We start from the raw sequence: 27,828 nt of genomic DNA on the forward strand, positions 1-27,828 counted from the left end.
ATATTTATTAGAAAATAAAATAAGAAATTAAAAATATTTTTAATTTATTTTTAAATAATAAAATAAGTAATAAATAAATAATAGAATAATAATAATAAATAATAGTTTTTTAATCATATGTCAAAACAAATAGTCAATCTACTATATAAAAATCCAATATATGTGACATTACGAAAAGTTACCAGATACAGTCTGCTATATCTTTCTGTCAAAGTAAAGCAACGCGTTCTGTAATGAATTTGTGTAATGAGCAAGAAAAGTGAACAGATAAATGTGGCGTAAAATGGCTTTATCGGGGTTTTTCGTTTAAAATACTTAAAATAATGTAACATATGCAGGTAAAAAGTATCAATATATTAAGATCTCAATATGATATAATGTTTCTAGTTTATATAAAAATTTAAAATATTAATAAATTATTTCCTTTGAAATTGTATCATAAATTATTTATTTGTTTATTATTATAATTAAATATAGCAAATTTTTTTTTATATTTAATGATAATGATTTTAAATGACATTAATTTCAAGTACCAAATATTACATTATTTCAAGTACAGAGTATTACATGACTTGCGATAGTTGTACCGTAAACCGATATACATTCGAATATTTATTATATATACATTAGATTAAAAAATTTTTTAATATTGTATATTTATTATCATGGATTCTTGAAAAAAAATATTAATGTACTTTACATAAGAAATTTATTAATATCAAATATAATTTTAATTTCACTTGAGATACTTTCTTTATTTTTATTGTATTGTTGTATCAATTTATTACATATAATTATTTATAATTTTATTATTATTTATTCTATTGAAATTTTGATGTATTCCTATTTACAGCAATATAGAAAAATATAATTGATTGGTACTATGTTTTAAAACATGCCATCTGAGATTAACGTTAAAAATATAGCTTGTGAAAAAGATAATAAAGAAAATGAATCTGAAGAACAATCTGTTACATTATTAACAGTTGGCACAATAAATGAAGGATCTTCAACTACGATAAATCATGTGGAAACTACTACTATAAGAAGTAGTAATAAAAAAATATTTATGTCTAATGTTAAAAATGATTTTATAGAACAAAATGAAAATGCTTCATCAGATGTAATTTGTGCATCAAATGAAAATGGTTTACAGCAACAAGAAGCATCTTCTAAAGAAATAATTAATAAAATAAGTAATATTCAAGAATTGAACTTACTTGAAGAATCAAGTGCATGTTGTGAATCAACATGTAATAAAGAAAATATAATTTCCAAACCTACTAGTATAGCAGTATTACCACCAGAATGTGAAACTGATAATATTGTTGCTCCAAATATATTAAATGATGAAATTATACATAATTCAAATCAGAAACATATATTATTGTCTCATAAAAATTTAACAAGAAAAAAGTGTTTTCTGGCAAGTGTAGATAGTAGTTCTGGAAAGATAAATAGTTTTGTAGAACAACTGCCTTTATCTTCCAAAAACATGATTAGAAAGAAACAATTTTTTAACAAAGATTTACAATCTAATAGTACAGAATCGCAATATGAACAAAGTATAGGAGACAGACATAACAATAATGATGATAATATCTCACAACAATTTAGTTCTCAATTTCAGAATAGAGATATAAAAGGTGCTTGCAGTTTACCTCTACAAGATGTAGCTTCATGCAGTTCTGATGAACAATCACAATTTCTAAGTACTTCGATAAATGAAACACATAGTAATGATATTGCTAATGCACATAAATCATTAAATTTCACAGAAAATAATAATAAAAATACAAGTGAAAATTTAAATATATTAAATGAAGCTGGTAGTTCACATATGTCTAAAAGTGTGCCAAAATCACAGAACACTTTGACAGATTTAGTACATTGTAATGATATTACAAAGAAACCATTTAAACTGCCAATTTTAGAAAATTTATCTGAAACTGCCAGTGCTCAACAAACTGAGCTGGAAGAAAATGCTGTAGCATTATTAGAACCATCAATTAGAAAAAATCATTTAGAGGAAGCACAAGGCATTGAAATAGAACCCCGTTCTTCAAATAGTAGTGATGCAAGCAATTCTGATACAGAATCACAGCAAGCAATCTTAGGTCATAATGGGACCAAAAAGGTGCAGTTATTTTATTCAAAAATTTATTATTATATGAATTCATTACACAATAAATAACTTAGCTTTTTATTATTATTTTTAATATTTAATTTTTAATAGTTTATTTTTTTAATATTTAAATTTATCTATCTAAAATCTATCTAAATTTTTTTTTGTATTGAATCAAATGACTAAATATTTAACATATGCAAATTTATATTCCTTTTATATATATATATATGTACAATATATGTAATTTTCATTTCACAATTGTAAATAGATTAATATTATATTCCTTCAAATTTATAAATTAAATTTTAATATCAAATATATTGAAATTAAAGTTGTTTTAAAATTAAAGTTTATGAAATATATATTTTACTTCAGAGACCATGTGATACAAATGGTATTGTAACAAAAGAAGGTGTGGAATATTATCAATTATGGCGAAGTACAGAAGGTTTTTCATTTCCTGAAGGTTTATATGAAACATTATATCCAAATCCTCCACCATTACCACCACGGGTAACTCACAAACTTTTGCATAGAAGTAATGCTTTACCAACTGGTCCACCAGAATTACCTAAAAGACATCCTCAAAAATATTCTGCACCTTTGCACCCTGAAGATTGTTTTGGATTTGAAATCGTAGATGTTGATGAAGCTTCTAATTCAAAGGTAATTTAATGAAATGTAATGCATTACAATTTACAAATTACAATAAATATAATTTTACAATTGATACATAAAATAGATATTGTCTTATATAAATATCTCTTATATAAAGTTTTTTATATTTGTATAATCCTATTATATTATTATTATTAATTCTCTTTTTATTTATATTAAACTATTAAATATTTAACTATTTAATATTTCAGTCGCGAAGAGCTGTTACAAAAAGTATAGCGCTATTGAGTTCACCAAGACCACCTAGACCATTAGAAAGACCAATATCCAATTTAACAAATCAATTAGAATGTCCACCAACACCTACACATCGTCCGAAGCCATTACGTCCCTTACCGTTGTGCCAAACATCTAATGTACCATTATCATCTGAAGAACCTTTGCCTCCATGTAAGAAATCTATCATAACTTTCTATATATTATAATCTAATTAAGAAAATAAATTTTACATTGTTATTTCAGCATGGGAAGCAAGAATCGACAGTCATGGTAGGGTATTCTATATAGATCATATTAATCGAACGACAACTTGGCAAAGACCTAATTTAACAACACGAAACACTGGTTGCGATCTTCGAAGACAGCAATTAGATAGGCGTTATCAAAGTGTTCGTCGAACCATTTCTCGACCCGACAATATTGATCGTGAACCATCTAGTTCACAACATACAAATGGAAATAATTTTGAAAATATTGAACGGGCGAATGAACGAATTGAAAGAAATGAAACTGAACCATTTGATATTAGTACGAGTCCTCCAGTATTATTTTTAACAAGGCCCGATTTTTTCACAGTATTACATAGTCATGCAGAAGCAGTGGAATTATATAATCGTAATGCTAGTTTAAAACATATGATTAGCAAAATTAGAAGAGATACTGCAGTATTTCCAAGATATGAACATAACAGAGATTTAGTAGCATTAATAAATTTTTTTGCTGATTCAACTAAAGAACTTCCAAGAGGGTATGAATCAAAACTTGATAGAACAGGCAAAGTAAATATATTATGATTAAAAATTTTATTCATCAGAAATTTTCTTTGTGAAAGTAAAACATTATTTTAATAATCATATTTTCAGAGATTTTTCATTTGTCATGCTAGAAAAGCAACATCTTTTATTGATCCAAGATTGCCTACTGAATCAATTCATATTCGAACATTAATAGATGAAGCACCAGTACCACCACCTAGACCTCAACAATCAGCTATCACAACTATACCAGATATACCCGTAGCTTATAACGACAAAGTTGTTGCTTTTTTGCGTCAACCTAATATAATGGATATTTTAAAAGAAAGACATTCGGCATTGGGACAAAATATTGCACTTCGAGAAAAAGTAAATACAATACGAATTGAAGGTACAACTGCTTTGCAACGATTAGGACATGATGTACCTCTAGCATTATTATTAAGGTATAATATAATCTTATTTTTGAATGAAATAAAGAATGAAATGATATAAATATTGAATTTGTTATTACAGCTTATTTGAACAAGAAATTATGTCATATGTACCTGGAAACGTTGGCAGATCTCCACTAGGTAGTCCGCATGCTTCGCCTGGCTTAACAAGAGCTTCTGCTAGAGCTCCGGCTCCCTACAGAAGAGATTTTGAAGCTAAACTTAGAACATTTTATAGGAAATTAGAAAGTAAAGGATACGGGCAAGGTCCAGGAAAATTAAAGTAAGAATTTATTAAAAACTATAAAAAAATATTTATTTAAATAAATATATTATATATTTTTTTCATATTTTATTTAGATTGCATATTAGAAGAGAACATTTTTTAGAAGACGCTTTTACTCGCATTATGGCTGCTTCAAAAAAGGATTTACAAAAAAGTAAATTAGTAATTATGTTTGATGAGGAAGAAGGTGTAGATTATGGTGGTCCATCCCGTGAATTTTTCTTTCATTTATCGCGAGAACTTTTTAATCCTTATTATGGATTATTCGAATATTCTGCTAATGATACTTATACTGTACAAGTATCGCCAATGTCAGCTTTCGTAGATAATTATCATGATTGGTTCAGATTTTCAGGCAGAGTCTTAGGTTTAGCTTTAGTTCATCAATATTTGCTAGATGCCTTTTTTACAAGACCATTTTATAAAGCTCTTTTGAGAATACCAGCAAGTTTAAGTGATTTAGAAAGTTTAGATCAAGAATTCCATCAAAGTTTAATGTGGATTAAAGAAAGAGATATAAGTATCGAACCATTGGAATTAACTTTTTCGGTCACGGAGGAACTTCTCGGACGAGTAGCTGAACGTGAATTAAAACCAGGAGGTAGAAATATTGCTGTTACAGAGAAAAATAAGAAAGAATATCTTGAAAGAGTTGTACGTTGGAGACTCGAACGCGGTATTGCTGAACAAACGGAATCTTTAGTTCGTGGATTTTACGAAGTTGTAGATCCACGATTAGTATCAGTCTTTGATGCACGAGAATTGGAATTAGTAATAGCTGGAGCAGCAGAAATTGACCTTAATGATTGGAGGACACATACAGAATACAGAAGTGGTTATCACGATGCTCATCCAGTAGTAGAATGGTTTTGGAGCAGTATAAGTCGATTTACTAATGAACAACGATTAAGATTACTACAATTTGTTACTGGTACATCAAGCATTCCATATGAAGGATTTGCAGCTTTACGTGGATCTACAGGACCACGGAAATTTTGCATTGAAAAATGGGGAAGACCAAATAGTTTACCCAGGTATAAATATTTTTATTTTGAAAATAATTTAATAAAATTATTTTAGGAAACTACTATGGTAATTACTATGATAATTTTTATTGATAATATTGTTTCATTTATTTGGTAATATTATTTTTTAAACTAGATATTTTTCAGAGCTCATACATGCTTCAATCGTTTGGATCTTCCACCATATCCTACACCTGAAATTTTGTATGAAAAGCTTTTATTGGCTGTAGAAGAAACAAATACTTTTGGAATAGAGTAAAACAATTTGTTATGATTACAGCAAGTGCATAAGATATAAGAAAAATACCATATTATGAATGAAATGTTACTGGATTCAAAGGTACATTGATTATTCTGATATTTAAAAATTTGTGATTGGATTTTTAAAATCACTACAATCAAAATTGTATCAAAATGTATATATTTAATAGAAACAGTGTTATGCATATTTTGAAAATTTTAAATATTGTATACATGTTGCTGTAATCTATTTATATTAAAATTAAATAATAATTCGCGCAGTACATTTCTTATATAAAAATTATAGATTTAATACATTACAAAAAAAAAATACTTAGATATAGATATATGCAATTACTTTTATTCAAATATTGATGGTTATAGAAAATGTTGAAAGAATACACACACACATATTGTAGGTATATAGAACAAAAATTAAATTTGAAATTGATGCAAGAATAGTTGATTTATTTAATGTAATTTTTATAAAAACAAAAAATTTCTTTTCTTTATAAAAATATTCTTTTAAATTTTTTATAAAATTTGAAAAATTAATATCGCATTTTACAAAAACATAATGCAGCTATTTTATTTTTTTTTTAATTTATAGATATACTGATTTCTAGTCTATATTTTTAAATATTAAGTTATGCAACTATTTCAATATTTTTGGACATTCCATACCGATATATTTAATATTTTCGTAATTAATTTTGAATGTTATGTAAACATAAATAAGAAGAATGTTTATAAAGCAAAAAATTTTTATTATATATTTAAAAATATCTTTTTATAAGATATAGTTTTATAAACATTCTTTCAATATGTTTTATATTATTTATCTTCACCTTAAGGTAAAAATTTCAATTTATTATTAATTATTTGTAAAATTATTTAAATTTAATGAGTAGGTAACAAAAATATAAATAATATATAAAAAATATAAAATCAATGAAAGTAACATAAATAATAAATTATTGTTCAGTCTCTTATTTCATATTTAATATTAATATATACATTTTACAGAATTTTATTTGATACATAAAATATTAATTTCATTTATTTAATATTTTAAAACTAATTTTAAAGAAACTTATGCTACAAAAATATTATAATATTATATTATTTGAAAAATTATAAATATTTAATACTCTTATGCTTCAAAATTTACTCTAGTTCTTGAACTTTAATCTCGCTTTTGTGATTTTAGCATATAAAATTTTCATAAATCATTTAATCGTTTCTTATCTTAAAATAAAAAAGAAGAATATATATGAAATAAAATATATGGACTCTTGTAATTTGCAAAAACTAATAAAACTTTATTTATACTTTTTTTGATGCAAAATTGTATTAAAGAACAATTTAATAAAATTAAAGATAAAATTGTAGAATTGAAAATGAAATATTAAATATTTATAAATGGATAAAATAAATAACTTACATTATTAAATATAAAATATAAAATCATTTTTGTATATTATTTATTTTAAAAATTTTATTTAAATGATTGTCTGATTTTGTGTGATGATAATGATAACAAAGTCGATAAATAATAATAATAATATTAATATAATAATAATAAAAACAATATTTATTAAATGAAAATAACTAATATTATGTGATTGTTAAAAATAAGTTGCACTTTATAATGTCTGTAAACTAGTCATATAGCATGGCAAATTATAGTATTTAGTATGTATTGTATAAGTTTTGGACATTATAATCATAGAAAACACAATATTTACAATGAACCATGAGTGTGTGAGATTCTTTACTTTATTGTTAAAGAAAATAAAATGTGCCTCTTTTGTTATGTTACATTAAATATTGTTATTCTTTCCTTATACATAGTTTCCAAACTTTTTTCATATAAAAATTATAATAATGTTTTTTAATTAATAATAATTAAAATTTTATAAGAAATAAAATATTCTGAAAAATTTGAAACTTAATGATTAGTCTTTTGAAAAAATTTTAAAAATTATATATCTATTTTTTAAGATATAAATTCATATTATTTATCACATTAAGTAAAAAAATTTTAAACACTTTTTATTTATTTTTTTAAAGAAAATTTTTTTATTTTTTATTTTAAAAAATAATTAAAAAATATGCAATTGATGAACTATTATTTAAAGTTTTATATAAAATCGAATTGATGAATCATTTTTAATAAAAAAAATTGATCAATAAAGTTTTTAATAATTTCGCATATGTATTCATTATTACAATAATATATAATAGAAATGCAATATACGATAGAAATTATATTTACATCATAAATTTGATATTATATTGTACGGATTTATTTTAAAAAATATAATTTATTATTTTAATATAAGATTCTCAATGAATATTTGTTTAATAAAAATATGACAAATGATTGATACTGCACTTTATGCATACGCATAGTGCAAAATTTGTTTAAATCAATAAACGTCAGGTTATGAAGGTCATGACAGGATATAAGAACAAAAATAATGAGGGTAAAGGAAACAGTATCGTAATATAAAAAAAATCAATTAAGAATTAAAATCAAGTTTTTAAAATATATTTTTAATATATTTATCATAAATTAATTTTTATATTTTGATTTAATATATTATTTATATAAAAATAATATTTTATAATAATATTTTATAATATATTTTATAAGTTATTTTTTTTTTAAATAAAAAATATGTATTTATAGTTTTATAGTAATATATTGATAATAATTATATTGATAATATATTAGATATTTTCAAAAATTATTTATTTTTCAATTTTTTTTTATATAATACTAAAATTATGTTTTTATGATAAAATTGAATGATAATATAAATATATATAAATAATATATTCAATTATTAAAAAAATATTTTTCTATCAAACAACATAATATTTTACAATATAAAATAAATATAATTTTATATGTCTTAATGAATATTAATGTTTAAATAAATTATATTATTATTATCAAAATATTTTAATTTTTTTTTAAATGTGAATATAAATCTTAATATTAAAGAATTAATAAAATTTAAAATCAATATTTGTGTTTATATATTATAATAATATTAAAGTTTAATTTTATTAATTTTATAGATTATTAGATTAATGAAATGATTGAATGAAATAGTAATTAAAAATATATTTACCTTTTAAAGCATGAATAGCCATCTGATAGAAATTAATTTTTTAACAATATCAAAAACATTATATAAATATAGTGTTTTTAAAAAAAAATAATTTGTATATATACAAATAGACAATATATAATGCTATTTAATAATTCTTATTATTTCACTTTTTGAGAGAAATAAAATGTTATTATTATTTAAAAGAAAATAGTTAAAAATTTTAGATTCAATGATTTAAAATTGGTTAAGAAAAATTTTAAATAAATTTAAATTAACTTTTGTTAAATTTATCATCTAAAAAAAAATTATACATAAAATAGTTTAAATGTTATAATTACTATTCAAAATATAAATGATTTACAAATGTTATCAATAAATTAAGAATGATTATTAAAGTAAAATTTTGATATCCGAAATATTTAATAAAATATTTAGAAAAATAATTTGAAAAAATATAAGAAGCGACGCCCACGCAGGTTACAGCCCTGAGAACGCATGATATCCGCCGACAATGCTGCTTCATATGCGCAAAGAAGCAAGTCGTACAGCGCGCGCGCACATTTAGTTCGACGCGTTTGCGTTAAACTTTGTCTAGACTTCTCATCGATTGGTTTTTAGGGAACCAAGTATATTCAAAAAAATCATTTTCAGATTTAGCATAGAGTAGTAATGTATTAGGAAACAAGATCGTCGTGTATTATTTATTGTCCATGTTCTTTTTCCAATCTAATATAAGTACAATCGTTGATTCTCACCTTTGCACACGCAAATCAATCCACCCGCAAAATCATCGAACAACGGCAGCCATCTTTACTGGCTCCGAAACGGGCTGTGGTTTGTGACAGAGAAACGGTAGTGGTTCTTCATGTGGTTCACGCGACCATCTCATCGCCTATGCACCCTACGAGAGATTGGAAATCATTTTTAAGTGTGGCTAATTAGAAGAACTAAGGAACTCGTCTCACGAATCCGAGCTACCAAAATATGGCAATGGAGACGCCAAGGGAGCGTGAGATTGCCGCGGAGGACAGTATTAAGGTAGTCTGTAGATTTCGACCTTTGAACGACTCCGAGGAAAAAGCTGGTTCGAAATTTATTGTAAAATTCCCCTCTGGCGGTGAGGATAATTGCATCTCTATCGGGGTATGTATTTTACGTCATTATCTTTTTTAATTATTATGTTCGTTAACCGTGTTCAGCTTATGTGTGATGTCATCGTGCACAGCTGACAGCTGCTCTCGGTCCTTCTCTTTGCTTAATATCTTATCTGTAAACCGCATGCTGTGCATTTTACACGTATTACAAAATTTTTTCGAACAATGTATAATGATTCACTTTTGTTATTTTCAGTAAAATAAATTTAATTTCATCTTCATCGATACTTATTTTGTTGTACGATTTTCTTACGTTGACATCTAAGCAGCCGATTAAATTTTAAATCGAAATAAATATAATAAATATATAATATTAAATTATTATCAGATTTTTTTTTGTTTTATTTCATTGTTTTAATTCATTCAAAAATCAATTTTTATCTTAACAACGATTTAACTTTTAAGATTTAAGATTTGTCAATAAATTCGATTTTACGAAATATTTAATTGAATTTGTATTCACTATTTTAATTTAATAAACGATCTTATTTTTTTATAATTGCTAAATCTTTTCATAAAATATATACTTAATGTTTTTTAATATATTATATGATTTAATCAGTATTGAGAAATAAATTCATATTTTAAAAGATAGATAAAATGTAGAGATTATCAAATCATTTCAAAGATTAGTTTTTCTAATAGATAGAAAATATATAAATTGAATAATGTAAAATAAAAATGTATTTTTATAATTATCTATGATTATTATATATTAATATATTAAAATATGTATTAATATATAAAAAATCATTAAACAGAATTGCAATTTTATATTATTTATGCTTATTAAATTAAAACTTGAAATTATTTCTAATATTATTTTTGTTATTTTTAAATATGTTATGATTTGAAATGTACTGAAATGCATATATATTATTTTTAAATAGATATTATGTTTATAAATGTACCATTTTTTTCTCATATAAAAGCCTTTTGATCTAGTGCTTAGTAAAGATATTGCTATTGTTTCAAGAGGTTTCTGAAACAAAGCTTTATTGAGTGCAATTGTCCCCCTTTTTTCTTATATTCTTCTATAGAAATTCAGAAATGTCTTTTCTTATTTATGATTTCCATGTTATATTTTATATTTTATTTTATTCATGAAATATATTTATGAAATATATAATATAAAAATAAAATTTGATTAAAATTAAATCATTATTCATTCAAAATATTGACAAGTATTTGTATTTGTATATATTATATTGTTATTTTTTAAAATTAACTATTTAAATTATTATTCTTATTCAAAGATTTTAAGACTTTCATAATAATAAAATGAAAGTAATAATAAACTATAATGATTGAAATTAATAAAATATTTTAAAAAATACTTTTCTAAAAGCTTTTATCATAAATCATTATTTTGCATAATTAAATAACTTAGTATTTTATCAAAAGTAATAGAATTTTTTTCTTTTTTGATAATGATTGATTTTTTTTTATTAAATAATAAAATTGTTTAACTATTATGTTTATTAATTTTAATATTACAATAGCAATTAATTTGTTTTATAATTTTTCGATTTATATTTTTTTATTTTTCTAATAATATAATTATTTAATTTTTCATCTATCTTACGATGAATAAAAAAAATCTATCGCTTGGATTCATTCACTCATAATGTCTTCTAATCAATATTCATAGTTTCCAATTTGTTGAAATTTCTTGATATTATTTCAATAAAAATTTTTTTATATTTTCGAAGTTTGCTTTCTTCATAAATCTTTTCATTATCGCTACCGAAGTTTATTGCATGAATCGTTTATTAATTACAACTGTTATAACACTTTTTTTTTATTATGTTCTTTTTTTAATATTTACAGAAACTAATTATTTAATTATCTAACTAATTTTATCTAATTATTATTTTATTTAAAATTATTTAACTATTATCAATTTTTGTTGATTGTGATATTGTTATTATTATTTAATATTATAATATATAATATGTATAATTGCAAAATTTTATTTCATTTTTTTTTAAATTTTTAAATACCTAATATCACTATTTTATCGTTTACTTTTACTTCTTTTTTCTTTGTATCAATCAGATATTCAAAAGTATTTAAAAAATTTATTTAATTGAAGAATTATAAACTTTGATTAAAAATTTAAATCACTGATATAAATATTTATAATGCTAGATTATATTTATATGTTTATATAAATCAAAAATAATGTATACATAGCTGACATTGATCAAGAAAACAAAGAATATTTTGTTCGCGGCTATTATAACGGAATATGTTTTAGTATATTATATTTTTTATTATGTTTAATATTCAAAATGAAATAAATTTATTTAATTATTAAACATTCTATTTTTTACACTTAATATGGATATTATATTATAAATACAAAGTAAAATAATATATTAATGTATTACATATATAATTAATAATAATTTATATATATAATTTAAATGATTTTACATTGTATAATTAAAATTTTCTGAAATTTACGATTGTTTCCAGATTTTTCAATATATGACAATATATATTCTTTAATATTATATTATTTTTTAGGGAAAAGTATATCTTTTTGACAAAGTTTTTAAACCAAATGCTACTCAAGACAAAGTTTATAATGAAGCGGCTAGATCTATTGTCACAGATGTATTGGCAGGCTATAACGGCACTATTTTTGCATATGGTCAAACATCTTCAGGTAAACTAAAATATATATTATATTATATATTATATAGAACTTGTTGATTTCTTATTAGTTATTAAAAATTAAGTTGTAATTATAAAATTTTGTAGAATGAATTTTATTTCAAAAAATATTATAATTTTTTTTCATAAAATATTTATGTATAAATTAGGAAAAACACATACCATGGAAGGTGTTATTGGAGATCCAAATAAACAAGGTATTATTCCCAGAATTGTTAATGATATTTTCAATCATATTTATGGTATGGAAGAAAATTTGGAATTTCACATCAAGGTATCATATTTTGAAATCTATATGGACAAAATTAGAGATCTTCTTGATGGTAAGAATATTGTTATTTATATTTAATTTTTTTATATTTAATATAACATAGCTTATTAATTAAAATTAATTAGTTTCTAATTTAATTTTTTTTATTTTTAGTTTCCAAAGTGAATTTAAGTGTGCATGAAGATAAGAATCGAGTTCCATTTGTAAAAGGTGCAACAGAACGCTTTGTATCTAGTCCTGAAGAAGTATTTGAAGTTATAGAAGAAGGAAAATCAAATAGGCACATTGCAGTAACTAATATGAACGAACACAGTTCACGTTCTCATTCTGTATTTTTAATAAATGTAAAACAGGAAAATTTAGAAAACCAAAAGAAGCTTTCTGGAAAATTATATCTTGTTGATTTGGCTGGTTCAGAGAAGGTGCATTATATAAATATATCTATTTCATTATAATATCTATATTTTTTTTTTCAATTAAAAGAGTATATATTACTTTTGTTTTTATATTTTAGGTTTCTAAAACTGGAGCAGAAGGAACTGTACTAGATGAAGCAAAAAATATCAATAAATCTCTATCAGCACTTGGCAATGTAATATCAGCTTTAGCTGATGGAAATAAAACTCACATTCCTTATCGTGATTCAAAATTGACTAGAATTTTACAAGAATCTCTTGGTGGCAATGCCAGAACTACAATTATTATTTGTTGTTCACCAGCTAGTTTCAATGAATCAGAAACAAAATCGACATTAGATTTTGGTAATAGAAAAATTTCTTGATTTTTTTTTTGACAAATGAAGTTTTTCAATTATTACATTATTTATTTCTTTAGGTAAACGTGCTAAAACTATTAAGAATGTTGTATGTGTTAATGAGGAATTGACAGCTGAAGAATGGAAACGTCGCTACGAAAGAGAAAAAGAAAAGGCAGCTAGATTGAAAGGAAAAGTTGAAAAATTAGAAGCTGAATTATCACGTTGGCGACAGGGTGAAACTGTTAAACCTGAAGAACAAGTTAATTTGGTTGAAGGACCAGATGTTACAACACCAATTAATATGTCTATTGAAGGTATTATCTAACTTATTTTTTGAAAATAAAAATGTTACAATGTCATTATAAATTATAATCATTTTCAGGTAAACTGGATGATGGTCCGATGCCAGCCACTCCTGGTGGCAACTTAATGGCTGGATCTTTATCTAATGAAGAAAGACAAAAATTAGAAGAAGAACGTGAAAGACTTTATCAACAATTAGATGATAAAGATGAAGAAATCAATCAACAATCACAATATGTTGAGAACTTAAAAGAACAAATTCATGAACAAGCAGAATTAATTGCTACTGCAAGACGTGAATATGAAAAACTTCAACAGGAAGTAAATCGAACACAGCAAGAACACGAACGGGCTAAGGAAGAAGTTAAAGAAGTTTTACAAGCATTGGAAGAATTAGCAGTTAATTATGATCAGAAATGCCAAGAGGTATCTTTTGTATTAATTTTTTTATATTATTTTTATTAAGAAATATAAAAATATATATTAAATTATATTTATTTTCATAGTGTGATATTAAAAAGAAAGAAACTGAAACTTTAACAGAAGAATTATTAGCAAAACAAACGACATTAAACAGTACGGCTTCAGAATTACAACAATTACGCGATATGTCAGCTCATCAAAGAAAACGTATTGCAGAAATGCTAGCAAACTTCTTAAAAGATTTAGGTGAAATTGGGGTTGCAATTGGTGGTGATGAAAATTTAAAAGTAAAATCTTATTTATTAAATCATTTAAAGAATTTTTTTTAATTTTTTACATTAAATAAAATATTAAAAATTTTATATTTTTTAGGTTGCACCTACAGAAAGTAATGGTAAACTTGAAGAAGAATTTACTGTGGCAAGACTGTTTATTAGTAAAATGAAATCAGAGGTGAAGAATTTAGTACAACGATGTCAAGGATTAGAAAGTTTCCAAGTAGACTGTAACAAGAAAGTAAGCATTCGATTTCATACTTTTTGAATTTATTATATTTAACTTTTAATTATGATACTCATTCATAAATTTTATTTTAGGTTGCTGAATATGAAAAAGATTTGGCTGAATGTCGTTTATTGATTTCTCAACACGAAGCTCGCATGCAAACATTAACGGAATCAATGAAAGTAGCAGAAGCACGTAAACGTGCTTTAGAAGAAGATGTTGATGCTTTACGCGAAGAATGTGCCAAGTTAAAGGCTGCAGAACAGGTACAAGCAGTTACAAATAAAGAAAAAGCAGAAGAAAAAGAAGCAGCGACAAAGATGAGAGTAGCACTAGAAGAACAAATGGATCAATTGCGAGATGCTCATCAAAAACAAGTAATACATGTTAAATACATTATTCGTTATATTTTTATATGTTATTTTTATTATTATTATTATTAATTATATAGGTCGCAGCACTTCGAGATGAATTATCTGAAAAACAAGAATTGATTAGTGAACTTAAAGATTTGAATCAAAAATTCACATTGGCTCATCAACAAATGCAAGCAGATTATGAACGATTAAAACAAGAAGAAGCAAATAAATCTGTTAAATTGCAAGAATTAATTTTGCTTAATGAACGTCGTGAACAAGTATGTATAAATTTTACAAAATATAAGAATAATTAAAAAAATTTACGATTATTAATGTTTTTTTTTTTTACAGGCTCGAAAAGATCTTAAAGGTCTAGAGGAAACAGTAGCCAAAGAACTTCAAACATTGCATAATTTACGCAAGTTATTTGTTCAAGATCTTCAAACTAGAATAAAGAAAACTATGATTGCAGAAGATAATGAAGATGATGGCGGATCATTAACACAGAAACAAAAGATTTCCTTCCTCGAGAATAATTTAGACCAGCTTACAAAGGTAAATGATTGCAAATATATATATATATATTTTTTATTTTATTGAATTATATCCATGTATTTTTTATTTAATAGGTTCATAAGCAACTTGTAAGAGATAATGCTGATCTTCGATGTGAATTACCTAAACTTGAAAAAAGATTACGGGCTACTATGGAACGTGTCAAAGCTCTAGAAACAGCATTGCGAGATGCCAAAGAAGGTGCAATGCGAGATCGTAAACGTTATCAGTATGAGGTAGATAGAATCAAAGAAGCAGTTAGACAAAAGAATTTAGCCCGTCGTGGACCGAGTGCGCAAATTGCTAAACCAATTAGAGCTGGTCAACATCATTTAACTAATGTTGCTATTAGAACGGGAAATCGTGGTAAGTAAAAATTTGAATATTTATTATTTTTACATACATTTTTTTCAATACATATAATTAAGAATATATCTATATTTTTATTGTAAAATCGTAGGTTTGTCCGATTTTATATAAAGGAATCGATAAAAATGTTATACAGTTTGGAATAAATATATTCAATATATTTGATGTTAAACTACTTAGTTTAACAAATGATATTTTCATATAAAAATATTTAAAAGACGAACAAACCTTGCGAAAATTTTAATTTTCAATTTTTTTAAATAAATGGTTATGGGTAATTTTTTATTTGTTAAAAAATTAATTTTTAGTTAATGATTTTGTTGATGTAGTTTTGATATTTGTTTATTTTTTTCATGTTTTTATTCAGATATGGGTAGTAACAACGTACAGTGATCGTGAGCATAATGCCAAACCCTTCACTTTTACAGAAAACGAATGCAAGAACGCTTTCATCAATGAAAGCAATAGAGTTCCAGAGACTCTAATTTGTAGTGGATACCCATAAATGTTACAACTATATAGTAAGGGTAATAGACGTAATATATCCGCAAGGAGCACCGCCAGTTCTTTTTATTTGTCTCAAAACAAGCATGTGCTTAGGTATATTCAAATAAGTGCATTAAGTTATAAAATTAGTGCTGCATGTCCTATCGATTTGTAAATAGTTAATTTTTATAAATTATTTAACTTAATATCATGCACGATGAATAAAAGTGAATGTCTATCAAATAATCATGCAAAGGCCTCTTATGAAAAATGTTTTAATATTTATTTCTAATAAAATTTTGTATACTGTATCTTTAAAAAGATAAATGAATTCTATTATAATGGAATAGAAAATAAATTTCTAAAAATGATTAATATAATTTAATCAATTTGTCTATAATAGTTTTAACTGATCTGCTATCAACATTAATATTTCTCATCAAATGAGGCAATATTATCTAACATTTGGTAGGTATCGCTAACATGAAATGCGATTGGACATGCGGCTTTGAAAAAATTGTAGGAATGATCGTGGCTTATAAGTATTTATAATTGTAAGAATTCTCTCCATTGCTATTAACATATACGCGACAAAAAATTTTTTCGGACCTTCTAGAGAGCTCACTTAACGAAAGTGTTAAGTTTGTTGGCTACTCTAAATATTATTATGGTCCAAGAACCAATGGCTTTATGAACATTTTCGACAGAAAAATTTCATCCTTATCTTTGTTCATGTTTATTTTATTAATTATAATACAGTTCTCATTACATCGATCTTTATATATTCATCTAATTTAAATTAATTTATTATTGCTTATTCTTGTTTATATCAGAGGCTTTTATATTACATTTAAATTTTTATAGACCAATAAAATTTGGTCTATAAAGAAGTCTTTTGTCTTAGATAAACGTATTAGTTTATGTTTCTTCATGTTGAGCTTATGCTCGGAAGTTACCTAGATGTATTGTACGTCTAATTGTGAGCTATTGCACAGGTCTGCTTAAGTTCCTAAAACCTGTTGCAGGCCGCCGAAAATTCGCTCACATTCTTTTTCTTTTTTTTTTTTTCTTTCAGTGTAATCATTGAATATAACGTACACATGCATTTTTTAGAAAACTATTCTTTAACTATATTTGTCAGTAATTAATGCTTTTCAATTTTTGTGTACTTTTTATGTACTTTTTTGTAATTGTTTTATTTATGATTTTCTTAAAAATGTACGAGCCACACGTACTTGATATATTGTCCAGAGCAGGAGAATTCTAAACAATATTAATTTAAGATAGGTTTCTATAAACTGTGCGCAACAAAATATTTGTTTGTGATACGTCGAAATTTTGTTACGCGCAGATTCTTTATGATGTGTAGACAAAAAAAAATTAACATTTTCTTTATCTATGAATCATTGTCTCTCGTTGTTGTTGACAACAACGAAAGAAATCATGTTTCCATGTGAAATCATTTTTTGTCATCTTCCGTTTTTTAACTTTTGTGATATCGAGAGTGAAATTGTGTTTGCATATTATGCAAAGACAAGTGCGTGGTGCATAATGAGTGCAATTATTATTGTCAAATGTATGTAAATATAATCGTATTCCATTACATTTATTTGGCAAATTAAAACGATCTTTGTAAGTTGCCCTACTCGTAAAAGGCTACAAGTATATGTATTTATTGAAAAATACACTTAACATTACTGTTTCAAAGCCTTAACAATTGTCGAAATATTGTCATACAATAATGTATTTTTCATTCTACTATTCAACTAAGATATTAATGTATCTGCTGAATTTTGAATCATGATTCAATTCTCTTCTTAAGCTATTGAATCGTGAAATAAAATTTCAGCTTAGGCAACTCTTTAATTGTGAATTTCGAGTATCGACCACTTTTTCTTACTAAATAACATTTATTTTTATAGACTATTGTAAAGGCATTATTGATTTTTCAACATGGAGAAAAAAATTCGAAAGTACTTATTGAACAAATTTTTGTTACGATCAAAATATAATTAAAAAATGATCGAATTCATAAATCAGCCTGTTATATATTATAATATAATTTAAATTATCAGCATTTTTCTCTAATTGACATATATGTTTATTATTATTATTTTTTTACATCATAATTTATATAATTTATGCGCATAAACAGGCAATGAAGCTTAAGAAAAAATTTGATGAATTTTATTGTATAACTCCTCGAAAATCAGATCCTTGTCGAAAAGTCCTTTTTAAAAATCTTCGATATATATACACGAAAAGAAATAAAATAAAAATCAGAGTTATTATTATTTTCATAATACATCAAACATATTTAAAATTATAATTAAAAAAGAGTAGTTAATATTTAATGGTATACACATAGAAAAACAAAAATCACTGTTAATGAGGAGGTTGATCTATAACCGCTGCCGTTCTTTTGTAAACTGTACGAAATATGCGAATGTGAAGGAAATAAATAAGTTGACAGATGTAGATATTCGTTTCATTGTGGTTTAGAAACATACCGAAAAATGTACAGAAAAAGTGCGACAAACTCATATAGTTGTATCACGTGCTTTGCTACATTATGCTTTATTCGAAAAATTATATTATATACGTGCGTTTATTTAATTAAATTCCACAACATAAAAAAATTACAGGCGTTTTAAAAAAAAATCTATACTGATGCTCGATGGTGCATAGCGAAACCTATAAGTATCGAAATAGGTTTACTATAAAAATGCAATGCAAATAATAAATTCTTTTTTCATTGCATGTTTTGTGTATATGTCATAACATATTTCAAAAGCCCTCGATCAAATTCAAGTCTACCTCATCGGAAGCAGAAATAAAATGAAGTAGGGATTCCTAAAATTTTTCTAGAATTAAATGATATGCAGAGTTTAGAGAAACTGTAGCTTCAAGGTATCTTGGATTATTATACACAACTCGTTTCCTCATTTGAAAAAGTATTTTTAAAAAATTTATTACTATTACTTAATAATTAATAAAAATTGCATTAAAAATATAAAAATAAAAAAAGCATTAATATTTTTTAATAATATTTCTTAAGTAATAATTCTTGGATAGTATATTTATTAATAATAAAATAATTTATATTTTATATATATATAATACACATATATGTATTTATTTAATATCAAAATTATAAATATCCGATTTTTCTTATTGATAAAAAAGTTCATATGATTAGTAATTTACATTTTAATTCAATCAATAATATTCATTTAATTTTTACTTTATTGTTTAATTTATTTTCTTATGATATTATTCAAAGATAAATACCATGAATGTTATGAACTGGAATGTGGAACAACAATGTTTAGATGGTACATTATCGTTAACAGATGTACGAAAAAAATTATTTCCTACAAAAATTACACTTGATCGTGGACCATTAATAAACGAAAACAAGTACTCACCAAAGACATTAGTAGGTGATTGGTTTGAACGTAGAGCAGATTACATAATCCAACCTGATGATTGGAGAACTACATATGAAATAGATTTTAAACCTCATATTAATGAAACTTGGAAAATAAATCAAATTGTAAAATGGGAAAACAAACTTATACAAGAGGTATATAAAATTACCATTTAAAATATGTTATAAAAAATAAATGATATATAAAATAATCTTCAAATGAATTTAATTATTACAATACTGTCTTTGAATACAATTTTCTCATAAGGGTTTACCCCAAGAAAAATTTTTTCATCACGAAAAGGAATATTATAGTAATATGACAACTACTTATGATTTATGTTATAATATTTTACCAAAAAGTCTCGAAGGACCTAAAATTAGATCTTATAATGCAAGGTATATATGATTTTATATGTATTAATTATAAATAAATTATATAAGCGTTTTAATTCTTATTGATATATATTTATTATAATATATTTATGAAATTTATATTTTATATTTAAAGACAGAGAAAATGGATTCCAGAACAAGATTTAATGAAAAGTTTTGGTACGTTAACTCAATTCGGATTAAAAGATGCATTAAAAGAAGAAATATATAGGGATTCAAAGGAAGGAATAGCCAAATGTCAATGGTGGAGCACTTATAAAGAAGAGATAGGAGAAATAAAACCATTAGATATTGAACAAGATACTAAGTAAGTTATTGTTAAATTATAATTTTTATTATATAATTTAATTTATATTTAATTTTATTGAAGATTTCGCAGACGAAAAGTGAATTTTAATGTACCAGATCTTAGACATTTTAAATGTAAATTAGATAATGAATATTGTTTATTACCATTTAAAATTAAAAATTCAATATCAAATGTGCAAAGTGCAAAAAAATAATAGTACAAGATATATTATTCATCAAAAAACTTATATAAATTTTTTTACAAACATCTTAAATAAAGATATAATATTTATTTTATTTAATTATTTTAACATCACATCATAACATAATAATAACATATTCTTACAAATATATTCTTACAAATATAAAGAATATTTTGGATTTTATCATTATATATACATATACAAAATTTGTAATGCAAAATTTTTTATTTATATTAAAAAAAATAAAAAAAGATAGTTTCATAAATGTACATATGTATAAATATTAAGATATTAATTATGTAATTAGCAGTGTAATTTGAAAATTATTTTTATTTTAATTTTAAAATAATTATATAATAAAAATATTGATTTTTTAAAGAAATATAATAACACCATTATAGAAACTTTTATTGATATTTTATTTCACTTAATGGTATTGCTAGCTTGTACTTTTATCATCTGTATTTTTTTATTTACAATATTATTTCATAGATACCTTTCAATATGTATTATCATTAAAAGAATACTTATATTTATAAATTGGATAAAATTTTGTTTAATATATATTATATATTATTTCAGTAAGATTGAAAAAGATAAGAAATATCTTAAAAATTGTAATATATAAAAAATTCTGAATATACTAAAAAAAATTATAATTCTCATTTAAAAAGTTTATCTTTTTATTTTCAAACCATATTCAAAACATTAAACATTAACATTCAAAACATATTCAAGATAATAGTACAAGATTGCAAGTACCAAAATTTACATAAAAAATTAACATGTATTATAATAATAATAGAATTATTTTAATAGGATTTATAATGTTGTTTGTTAATTATGAGTCACAGTAATGAAAACAATTTTTCTTGTATTCACAAATATAATAATAGAATTAAAAAAAAAATTAAACATCAATATAAAGTGAATTTAATTTCACATTATTTCAGTTCTTCTTAATTCTTATTTTTTGGATTACATATATATCTTACTAATGAACACACATGGAGAACGTTTTTTTTATCACAAGATTCACAGTTTATGTCAGATAATTTTTCCGTCGAACCAGTATCCCATTTTCCACTATTATGCGTTTAACTTAACATTATTGTTCAAATTTGATGCTTTGTAAAATGCATATAAAAAAATAATATTTATTTACAATGATTTATATGAGATAAAGAAGCGAGTGATAATAACAAGATTTTATGATAATAATAGAAAACTTTATACTGGCAGTGTATCGCTATTTATCAACAAGTTGAAATTTTTATATTATTAATTACTATTTTTTATAAGTAATTACTTTATAAAATAGTAATCAACTTGCTTTATAATTAAAAACTAAAATACGTATAAATGGCAAATATAAATTCAGATAGAATAGCAAAAATGTATACCCTGTTCAATGTAATAAAATAGTACATAACACTATTATATTTAATACAAGTGAACCACATAAAAGGATTGGTAACCAAATGGGACTTGTTACAATAGTGGTATGACTAGGAAATATTTGCATTTCAGAGGGACTTTTAACATCATTTATATTCATGTTTTGTCCTTGTGAACATTGATCCATAAAAATTGAATTATTTCTTTTGTTATTTTGAGACAATAACATTTGTGAAGTACAAAGATTAGTTGATGTAAGTTTCACTGTTTGATTATTAAATGATTGATTTTTTGGTTCTGATGGAAATTGAAGACCTTGTTGACAAAAAGATCCAATGGGACTATTATTTTGCCGTAATGTATAACAAGATTGTGTTGTATCAGATACAACTGAACACTGGTCAAATTCATGTATAGATGGTTCTCTAGATGGACCAAAATTAGAACTCACAGAACCAAAGCCAGAACTTTGACTGGATGATCTGGACAATGATGGTGCATCTATACCTTCTTGCCAATAACCACCAGCTACCCAAGATGTTTGTGTAACTGATTTTAGTTTTGGTGGTGATAAAATATGCCTTTTACCAGATTTCTTAAAGAGCTCAGAACTTTTTGTACTATACACTTTAGTTTGAAAAATCTTAGGTATTTTAGTTGAATGTTTTGGTTTATTTTCATCTAATGATAATATGCTTAATGTACTCAAACTATCATTCAATGAGTAACTATTATCTATCATATTTTTTTTACATATGGGTGTAGAATTAAATATTGCATCATTACTGACAACAGACATTGGCGATGATTGTAATTCCGAATTTGTACTGTAATAATAAATAATTATTATTTTTTTTGTACTTTATAAAAAATTAATGAAAAATTAAAAAATTTAATAACTTAATAAATTACTTACAATAAATTTTGAAAAATTATAGATTTGGAATTAATTGAATTTCCTACATACTGAGATTTGTTTTCTACTGATTGATTAATAACATTTTCATTTAAATTACCAATAGTTTTAATTTTAAAATTGTGCTTATTATTTGAAGTTGTTGTAAATGAGTCAAATAATTCTGTATTTTTTGTAGAAGATTCAATTTTTTTAAATGATATATTTTTATTTAATGTAATTTTATGAGATTTAGGTATAATATTTATAAAGCCTATAATTGAGATAAATAATATTATCTAAAACAAAAATTATTGAAAAACATTATATATTAAAATATAATTATAACATTAATAAAATATAATATAATTTATTTTAATTTATTAACTTACCATATGATACTGAGTTATATATTCTAGAGAAAACCACGAATTCTGCAAATCTGCTTTAATTAATTTTGTATCTTTAAAAGGTAAGAGTGTAATCATACAAATCCATAAGAACATAAGTAATGTATCAGAATTTTGTTTTTTTGTTATCCAGCAAGCACAGAATTGAAAAAATAGCCCTCCAACTGGCAAAAATATGAATTCCATATTGTATGCTACCATAGAACCTAATATTGTTGCTATTATTCTGCATATAAATTCAAAGCATTTTTTGTCCTGAAAATTTAATTTTATATTTTGAAAAAAATCAATAAAATTTCATTTATCTTTTATTATAATACTTACATTAGCAATTATACAGAATGGTTTTTGTTTAAATAATAACATTTTATATTGTGCAAGCCATAATGCTTGCTTATATAATACATTATTTACTGTAATTTTACATTTTGCACACAATGGATATTGTTGTTCTAAATTATCTTTCAATTTTTTAATTTCATACTCATAATTTTTTTCATTTTCAGGTATATAACCAGATATTTTTGATATTTTTAAGTTTTCATTCATGTTACATTGTTTGCAGAGCCCATTAGTTATATTTTTATTAGTCATATTTTGGTTGATTGTGCAATATCTTTTGATTTCATGTGAAGGTTTCTTATATTGTTCTGGTATATTATATGAGTAATCACCATTCTAAAATTTGACATGGAAGAAAATATAGGAATAGTATCCAAAATAAATATTGAATTTTAAAAACAATATTGCATAGATAGATTGTTTCAATTCTGTATCAAGATATTCCAATAACTTTAAAAATATTTAATGAATCAATTAATTCAACCTGGCGAAATAATCAAGATACATTATGCATAAAATCTTAATAATTGAATTAAAATTTTTGGATGTGTCACATGAATATAATCTTCAATACATATTATAAATATATAATATTATGAATAATATATCCTTTAAAATTTTAGTTGAAAAAATTAATTTACCTTAGAAAAACCATTGTATTGTTCACAATATGGACACATCCACCAATTAAGCTGTTGTCGCCAAATTTTTATATTTTTGTTACAAAACCAGCAGTTCACTTTTACAGGCCATCTTAATCTAATATATAAACAAAACATGATATAATTGTGATTGTAATATTTCAGAGAGAAAACAAAAAAAAAATATATACTTACTTAAGTTTTTGGAAGACTGTAGTGAACGTGACAAATAGTAATAAAATAATGGAAAATATTGGCATATAATTGAACGACAAGTCAAATTCCATTTTTTACATAAAAAATATATAAAAACTAAGAGCAAAGTTCATCTCCCGCCGACCGGTTAGAGTGTTTTCACCTTAACCTATGTGATCTAAACTGTATAGAAATCATGCAGTCACGTGGCGTATTGAATACTTTCACGTTATACTTTATATATTATGTATTTTACTATTACTATAACAGAACATTTTCCATTATTCACACGCGTATTAAATTTTTTATAAAATTAAAAATTAGGTGAAAGAATTCTAACATAATATATATAATTTTCCGCGTCGCCGCCTTATTTTATTCTATAAATTTTTAAGCGTGTATCAAGTACCGTTATCGTTCAGTCTTACCAATTTTCCAAAAATATAAATTATGCAATAATAATTTTTAGAAAATACATAAATTAAGAAATACTAAAAAATAAATTCAATAATTTTTAATTATTTTGTAATTAATAATATAATTTGAAAAATAATATATTACTCTTTTATAAAATTATAAATCTTAAAGGATGATTTACATCAAGCGATAATAAATAAATTTTATTAAATGTTTAATATTTTTTATTAATAAATAAAATAATAAATATAATTTATTAATTTAACTTAAAAAATTTTATTAAATTTTATTAATTTTCATTTAATGTTTTATAATCAATATACAGTAAATGTATTAATCGATATAAAATTGATTGTCGATAACCTTATAGCAAGTAATCGACTCTCAACTTGAGATCGAGGATTACATTACAGTACAGTAGGTATCAATGACAAGCAATTCTTCTAGTAACATCATATATAAGTCAAGTTTTAAATTTTTTTTCACACTTATTTTTATAGGTAAATGATAGTATAAAAATAATTATAATTTGTACTTAATTATAGATAAATAGTGAGTGCAATAATGACGCTCACAAACAAAGTAAGTATTCGAAGCTAAATAACGTGATATACATTTATTATTTAATGGTAGTATTTATTTATTTTAATATTTTAGATGGAAATAGATGAAAAAACTATGAAAGGAGAAGGTTTTAAACCATATTATATTACTAAAATCGAAGAACTTCAATTAATTGTAGCTGAAAAAAGTCAAAATTTGAGGAGGTTACAAGCACAACGTAATGAGCTTAATGCAAAAGGTATGTTATTTTATAATTATATCTTTATTTTTTTTAGTTAATTATTTGATGTATTACAATAAAAATATCTGTTTGTAGTACGTATGTTGCGTGAAGAATTGCAACTTCTTCAAGAACAAGGATCATATGTTGGAGAAGTTGTTAAACCAATGGATAAAAAAAAAGTTTTAGTCAAAGTACATCCTGAAGGAAAATTTGTAGTAGATATAGATAAAAATATTGATATTAATGATGTGACACCAAATTCACGAGTTGCATTACGTAATGAAAGTTATACTTTGCATAAAATTTTACCAAATAAAGTTGATCCACTTGTTTCTCTTATGATGGTTGAAAAAGTACCAGATTCTACATATGAAATGGTTGGTGGTTTAGACAAACAAATCAAAGAAATTAAAGAAGTTATTGAATTACCTGTTAAACATCCTGAATTATTTGATGCTCTTGGAATTGCCCAACCTAAAGGTGTACTTTTATATGGGCCACCAGGTAAAAAATAAAAAATTAATAAACAAAATTTTTTCTTTTTTTTAATTAAAAAATTCAATAATATTATTGATAAATGCATTTATTTTCAGGTACAGGTAAAACATTATTAGCAAGAGCAGTTGCTCATCATACTGAATGTACATTTATTCGTGTATCGGGTTCTGAATTGGTTCAAAAATTCATTGGAGAAGGTTCACGAATGGTTCGTGAATTATTTGTAATGGCAAGAGAACATGCACCATCTATAATATTCATGGATGAAATAGATTCAATTGGAAGTTCTCGCATTGAATCTGGTTCAGGAGGAGATAGTGAAGTAAATTTTATATTTTAGAATAAGAAAATTTTATTTTAAATAAGTGTTTATTATTATTTTATATTATAATTATTCTATATTTTATGTTATGTTATATTATAGGTTCAACGAACAATGCTCGAGTTACTTAATCAATTAGATGGTTTTGAAGCAACAAAAAATATAAAAGTTATTATGGCTACAAATAGAATTGATATATTAGATCCAGCGTTATTAAGACCAGGACGTATAGATCGTAAAATCGAATTCCCTCCTCCAAACGAAGAAGCACGACTCGATATTTTAAAAATTCATTCAAGAAAAATGAACTTAACACGTGGTATAAATTTAAGAAAAATTGCTGAACTCATGCCTGGTGCATCGGGTGCAGAAGTGAAGGTATTTAATATAAGTTTAAAATTATACAACATTTTTTATTCCCAGAATTATTTATTTCCTTTCTTTTTTAGGGTGTATGTACAGAAGCTGGTATGTATGCTCTTAGAGAACGTCGTGTACATGTTACCCAAGAAGACTTTGAAATGGCTGTAGCAAAAGTCATGCAAAAAGATTCAGAAAAAAATATGTCAATCAAGAAATTATGGAAGTAATTGATTTCATCCTGCAGTTCTCATTCTATACTCTTTTGCATCTTTTGCAAAATCATTTGTAAATTTCATACAATTTCGATTTAAATGTATACAAAATAAAAGTTACAGTTACAAGAAAAATATATTAAATAGAAAAATTGATATTTTTTGTGGTTCATTTTTTTATTAAATGTAATTATTAAATAATTATATATTATATTAATATCATATTAATTAATATTATATATTTATATATAGAAGATTTTTTTTTGCATTTAGAAGTA

At 23.9% G+C, this 27,828-nt stretch overlaps 5 protein-coding genes across 8 annotated transcripts; 4 read left to right on the forward strand and 1 right to left on the reverse strand.

The window, feature by feature from the left end:
- Positions 1 to 174: 174 nt before the first annotated feature.
- LOC409385 (E3 ubiquitin-protein ligase HECW2) lies at positions 175 to 6,115 on the forward strand. Its single transcript, XM_006564385.3, has 9 exons — positions 175 to 338; positions 854 to 2,137; positions 2,504 to 2,794; positions 2,998 to 3,196; positions 3,269 to 3,804; positions 3,889 to 4,226; positions 4,297 to 4,497; positions 4,575 to 5,534; positions 5,673 to 6,115. The coding sequence occupies exons 2-9, from the start codon at positions 896 to 898 to the stop codon at positions 5,782 to 5,784; spliced, it is 3,879 nt and encodes a 1,292-aa protein (XP_006564448.1). The 5' UTR covers positions 175 to 338; positions 854 to 895; the 3' UTR covers positions 5,785 to 6,115.
- Positions 6,116 to 9,444: 3,329 nt separating this feature from the next.
- On the forward strand, positions 9,445 to 19,513 carry LOC411769 (kinesin heavy chain). The gene is made up of 14 exons (XM_395236.7): positions 9,445 to 10,033; positions 12,577 to 12,718; positions 12,876 to 13,049; positions 13,151 to 13,419; positions 13,512 to 13,758; positions 13,832 to 14,068; positions 14,137 to 14,483; positions 14,564 to 14,767; positions 14,853 to 14,996; positions 15,077 to 15,361; positions 15,436 to 15,621; positions 15,695 to 15,898; positions 15,973 to 16,264; positions 16,696 to 19,513. Exons 1-14 carry the CDS (start codon positions 9,875 to 9,877, stop codon positions 16,770 to 16,772), a joined length of 2,967 nt encoding a protein of 988 aa, XP_395236.2. The 5' UTR covers positions 9,445 to 9,874; the 3' UTR covers positions 16,773 to 19,513.
- Positions 19,514 to 19,963: 450 nt separating this feature from the next.
- Positions 19,964 to 21,114, forward strand: LOC100578581 (uncharacterized protein C1orf158). The gene is made up of 4 exons (XM_006564390.3): positions 19,964 to 20,339; positions 20,452 to 20,582; positions 20,695 to 20,886; positions 20,950 to 21,114. Exons 1-4 carry the CDS (start codon positions 20,046 to 20,048, stop codon positions 21,080 to 21,082), a joined length of 750 nt encoding a protein of 249 aa, XP_006564453.2. The 5' UTR covers positions 19,964 to 20,045; the 3' UTR covers positions 21,083 to 21,114.
- Positions 21,115 to 21,728: 614 nt separating this feature from the next.
- On the reverse strand, positions 21,729 to 25,398 carry LOC724770. The gene is made up of 6 exons (XM_001120667.5): positions 24,952 to 25,398; positions 24,757 to 24,874; positions 24,098 to 24,451; positions 23,756 to 24,028; positions 23,385 to 23,662; positions 21,729 to 23,295 (listed from the first exon to the last, which is right to left on the reverse strand). The coding sequence occupies exons 1-6, from the start codon at positions 25,041 to 25,043 to the stop codon at positions 22,479 to 22,481; spliced, it is 1,932 nt and encodes a 643-aa protein (XP_001120667.3). The 5' UTR covers positions 25,044 to 25,398; the 3' UTR covers positions 21,729 to 22,478.
- A 325-nt stretch (positions 25,399 to 25,723) lies between these two features.
- On the forward strand, positions 25,724 to 27,706 carry LOC550794 (26S protease regulatory subunit 8). 4 transcript variants are annotated; one of them, XM_006564388.3, is made up of 7 exons: positions 25,724 to 25,785; positions 25,914 to 25,950; positions 26,026 to 26,170; positions 26,249 to 26,659; positions 26,749 to 26,975; positions 27,078 to 27,353; positions 27,425 to 27,706. In XM_006564388.3, exons 2-7 carry the CDS (start codon positions 25,933 to 25,935, stop codon positions 27,563 to 27,565), a joined length of 1,218 nt encoding a protein of 405 aa, XP_006564451.1. In that variant the 5' UTR covers positions 25,724 to 25,785; positions 25,914 to 25,932; the 3' UTR covers positions 27,566 to 27,706. The 4 variants fall into 4 exon arrangements, with proteins under 4 accessions (XP_006564451.1, XP_006564450.1, XP_016770529.1 ...); XM_006564387.3 differs by having other exon boundaries at positions 25,745 to 25,785; positions 25,869 to 25,950; XM_006564389.3 differs by having other exon boundaries at positions 25,780 to 25,830.
- Positions 27,707 to 27,828: the final 122 nt, after the last annotated feature.

This window comes from Apis mellifera, linkage group LG11 (genome assembly GCF_003254395.2).
Source record: "Apis mellifera strain DH4 linkage group LG11, Amel_HAv3.1, whole genome shotgun sequence".
Lineage (NCBI taxonomy): Eukaryota > Metazoa > Arthropoda > Insecta > Hymenoptera > Apidae > Apis > Apis mellifera.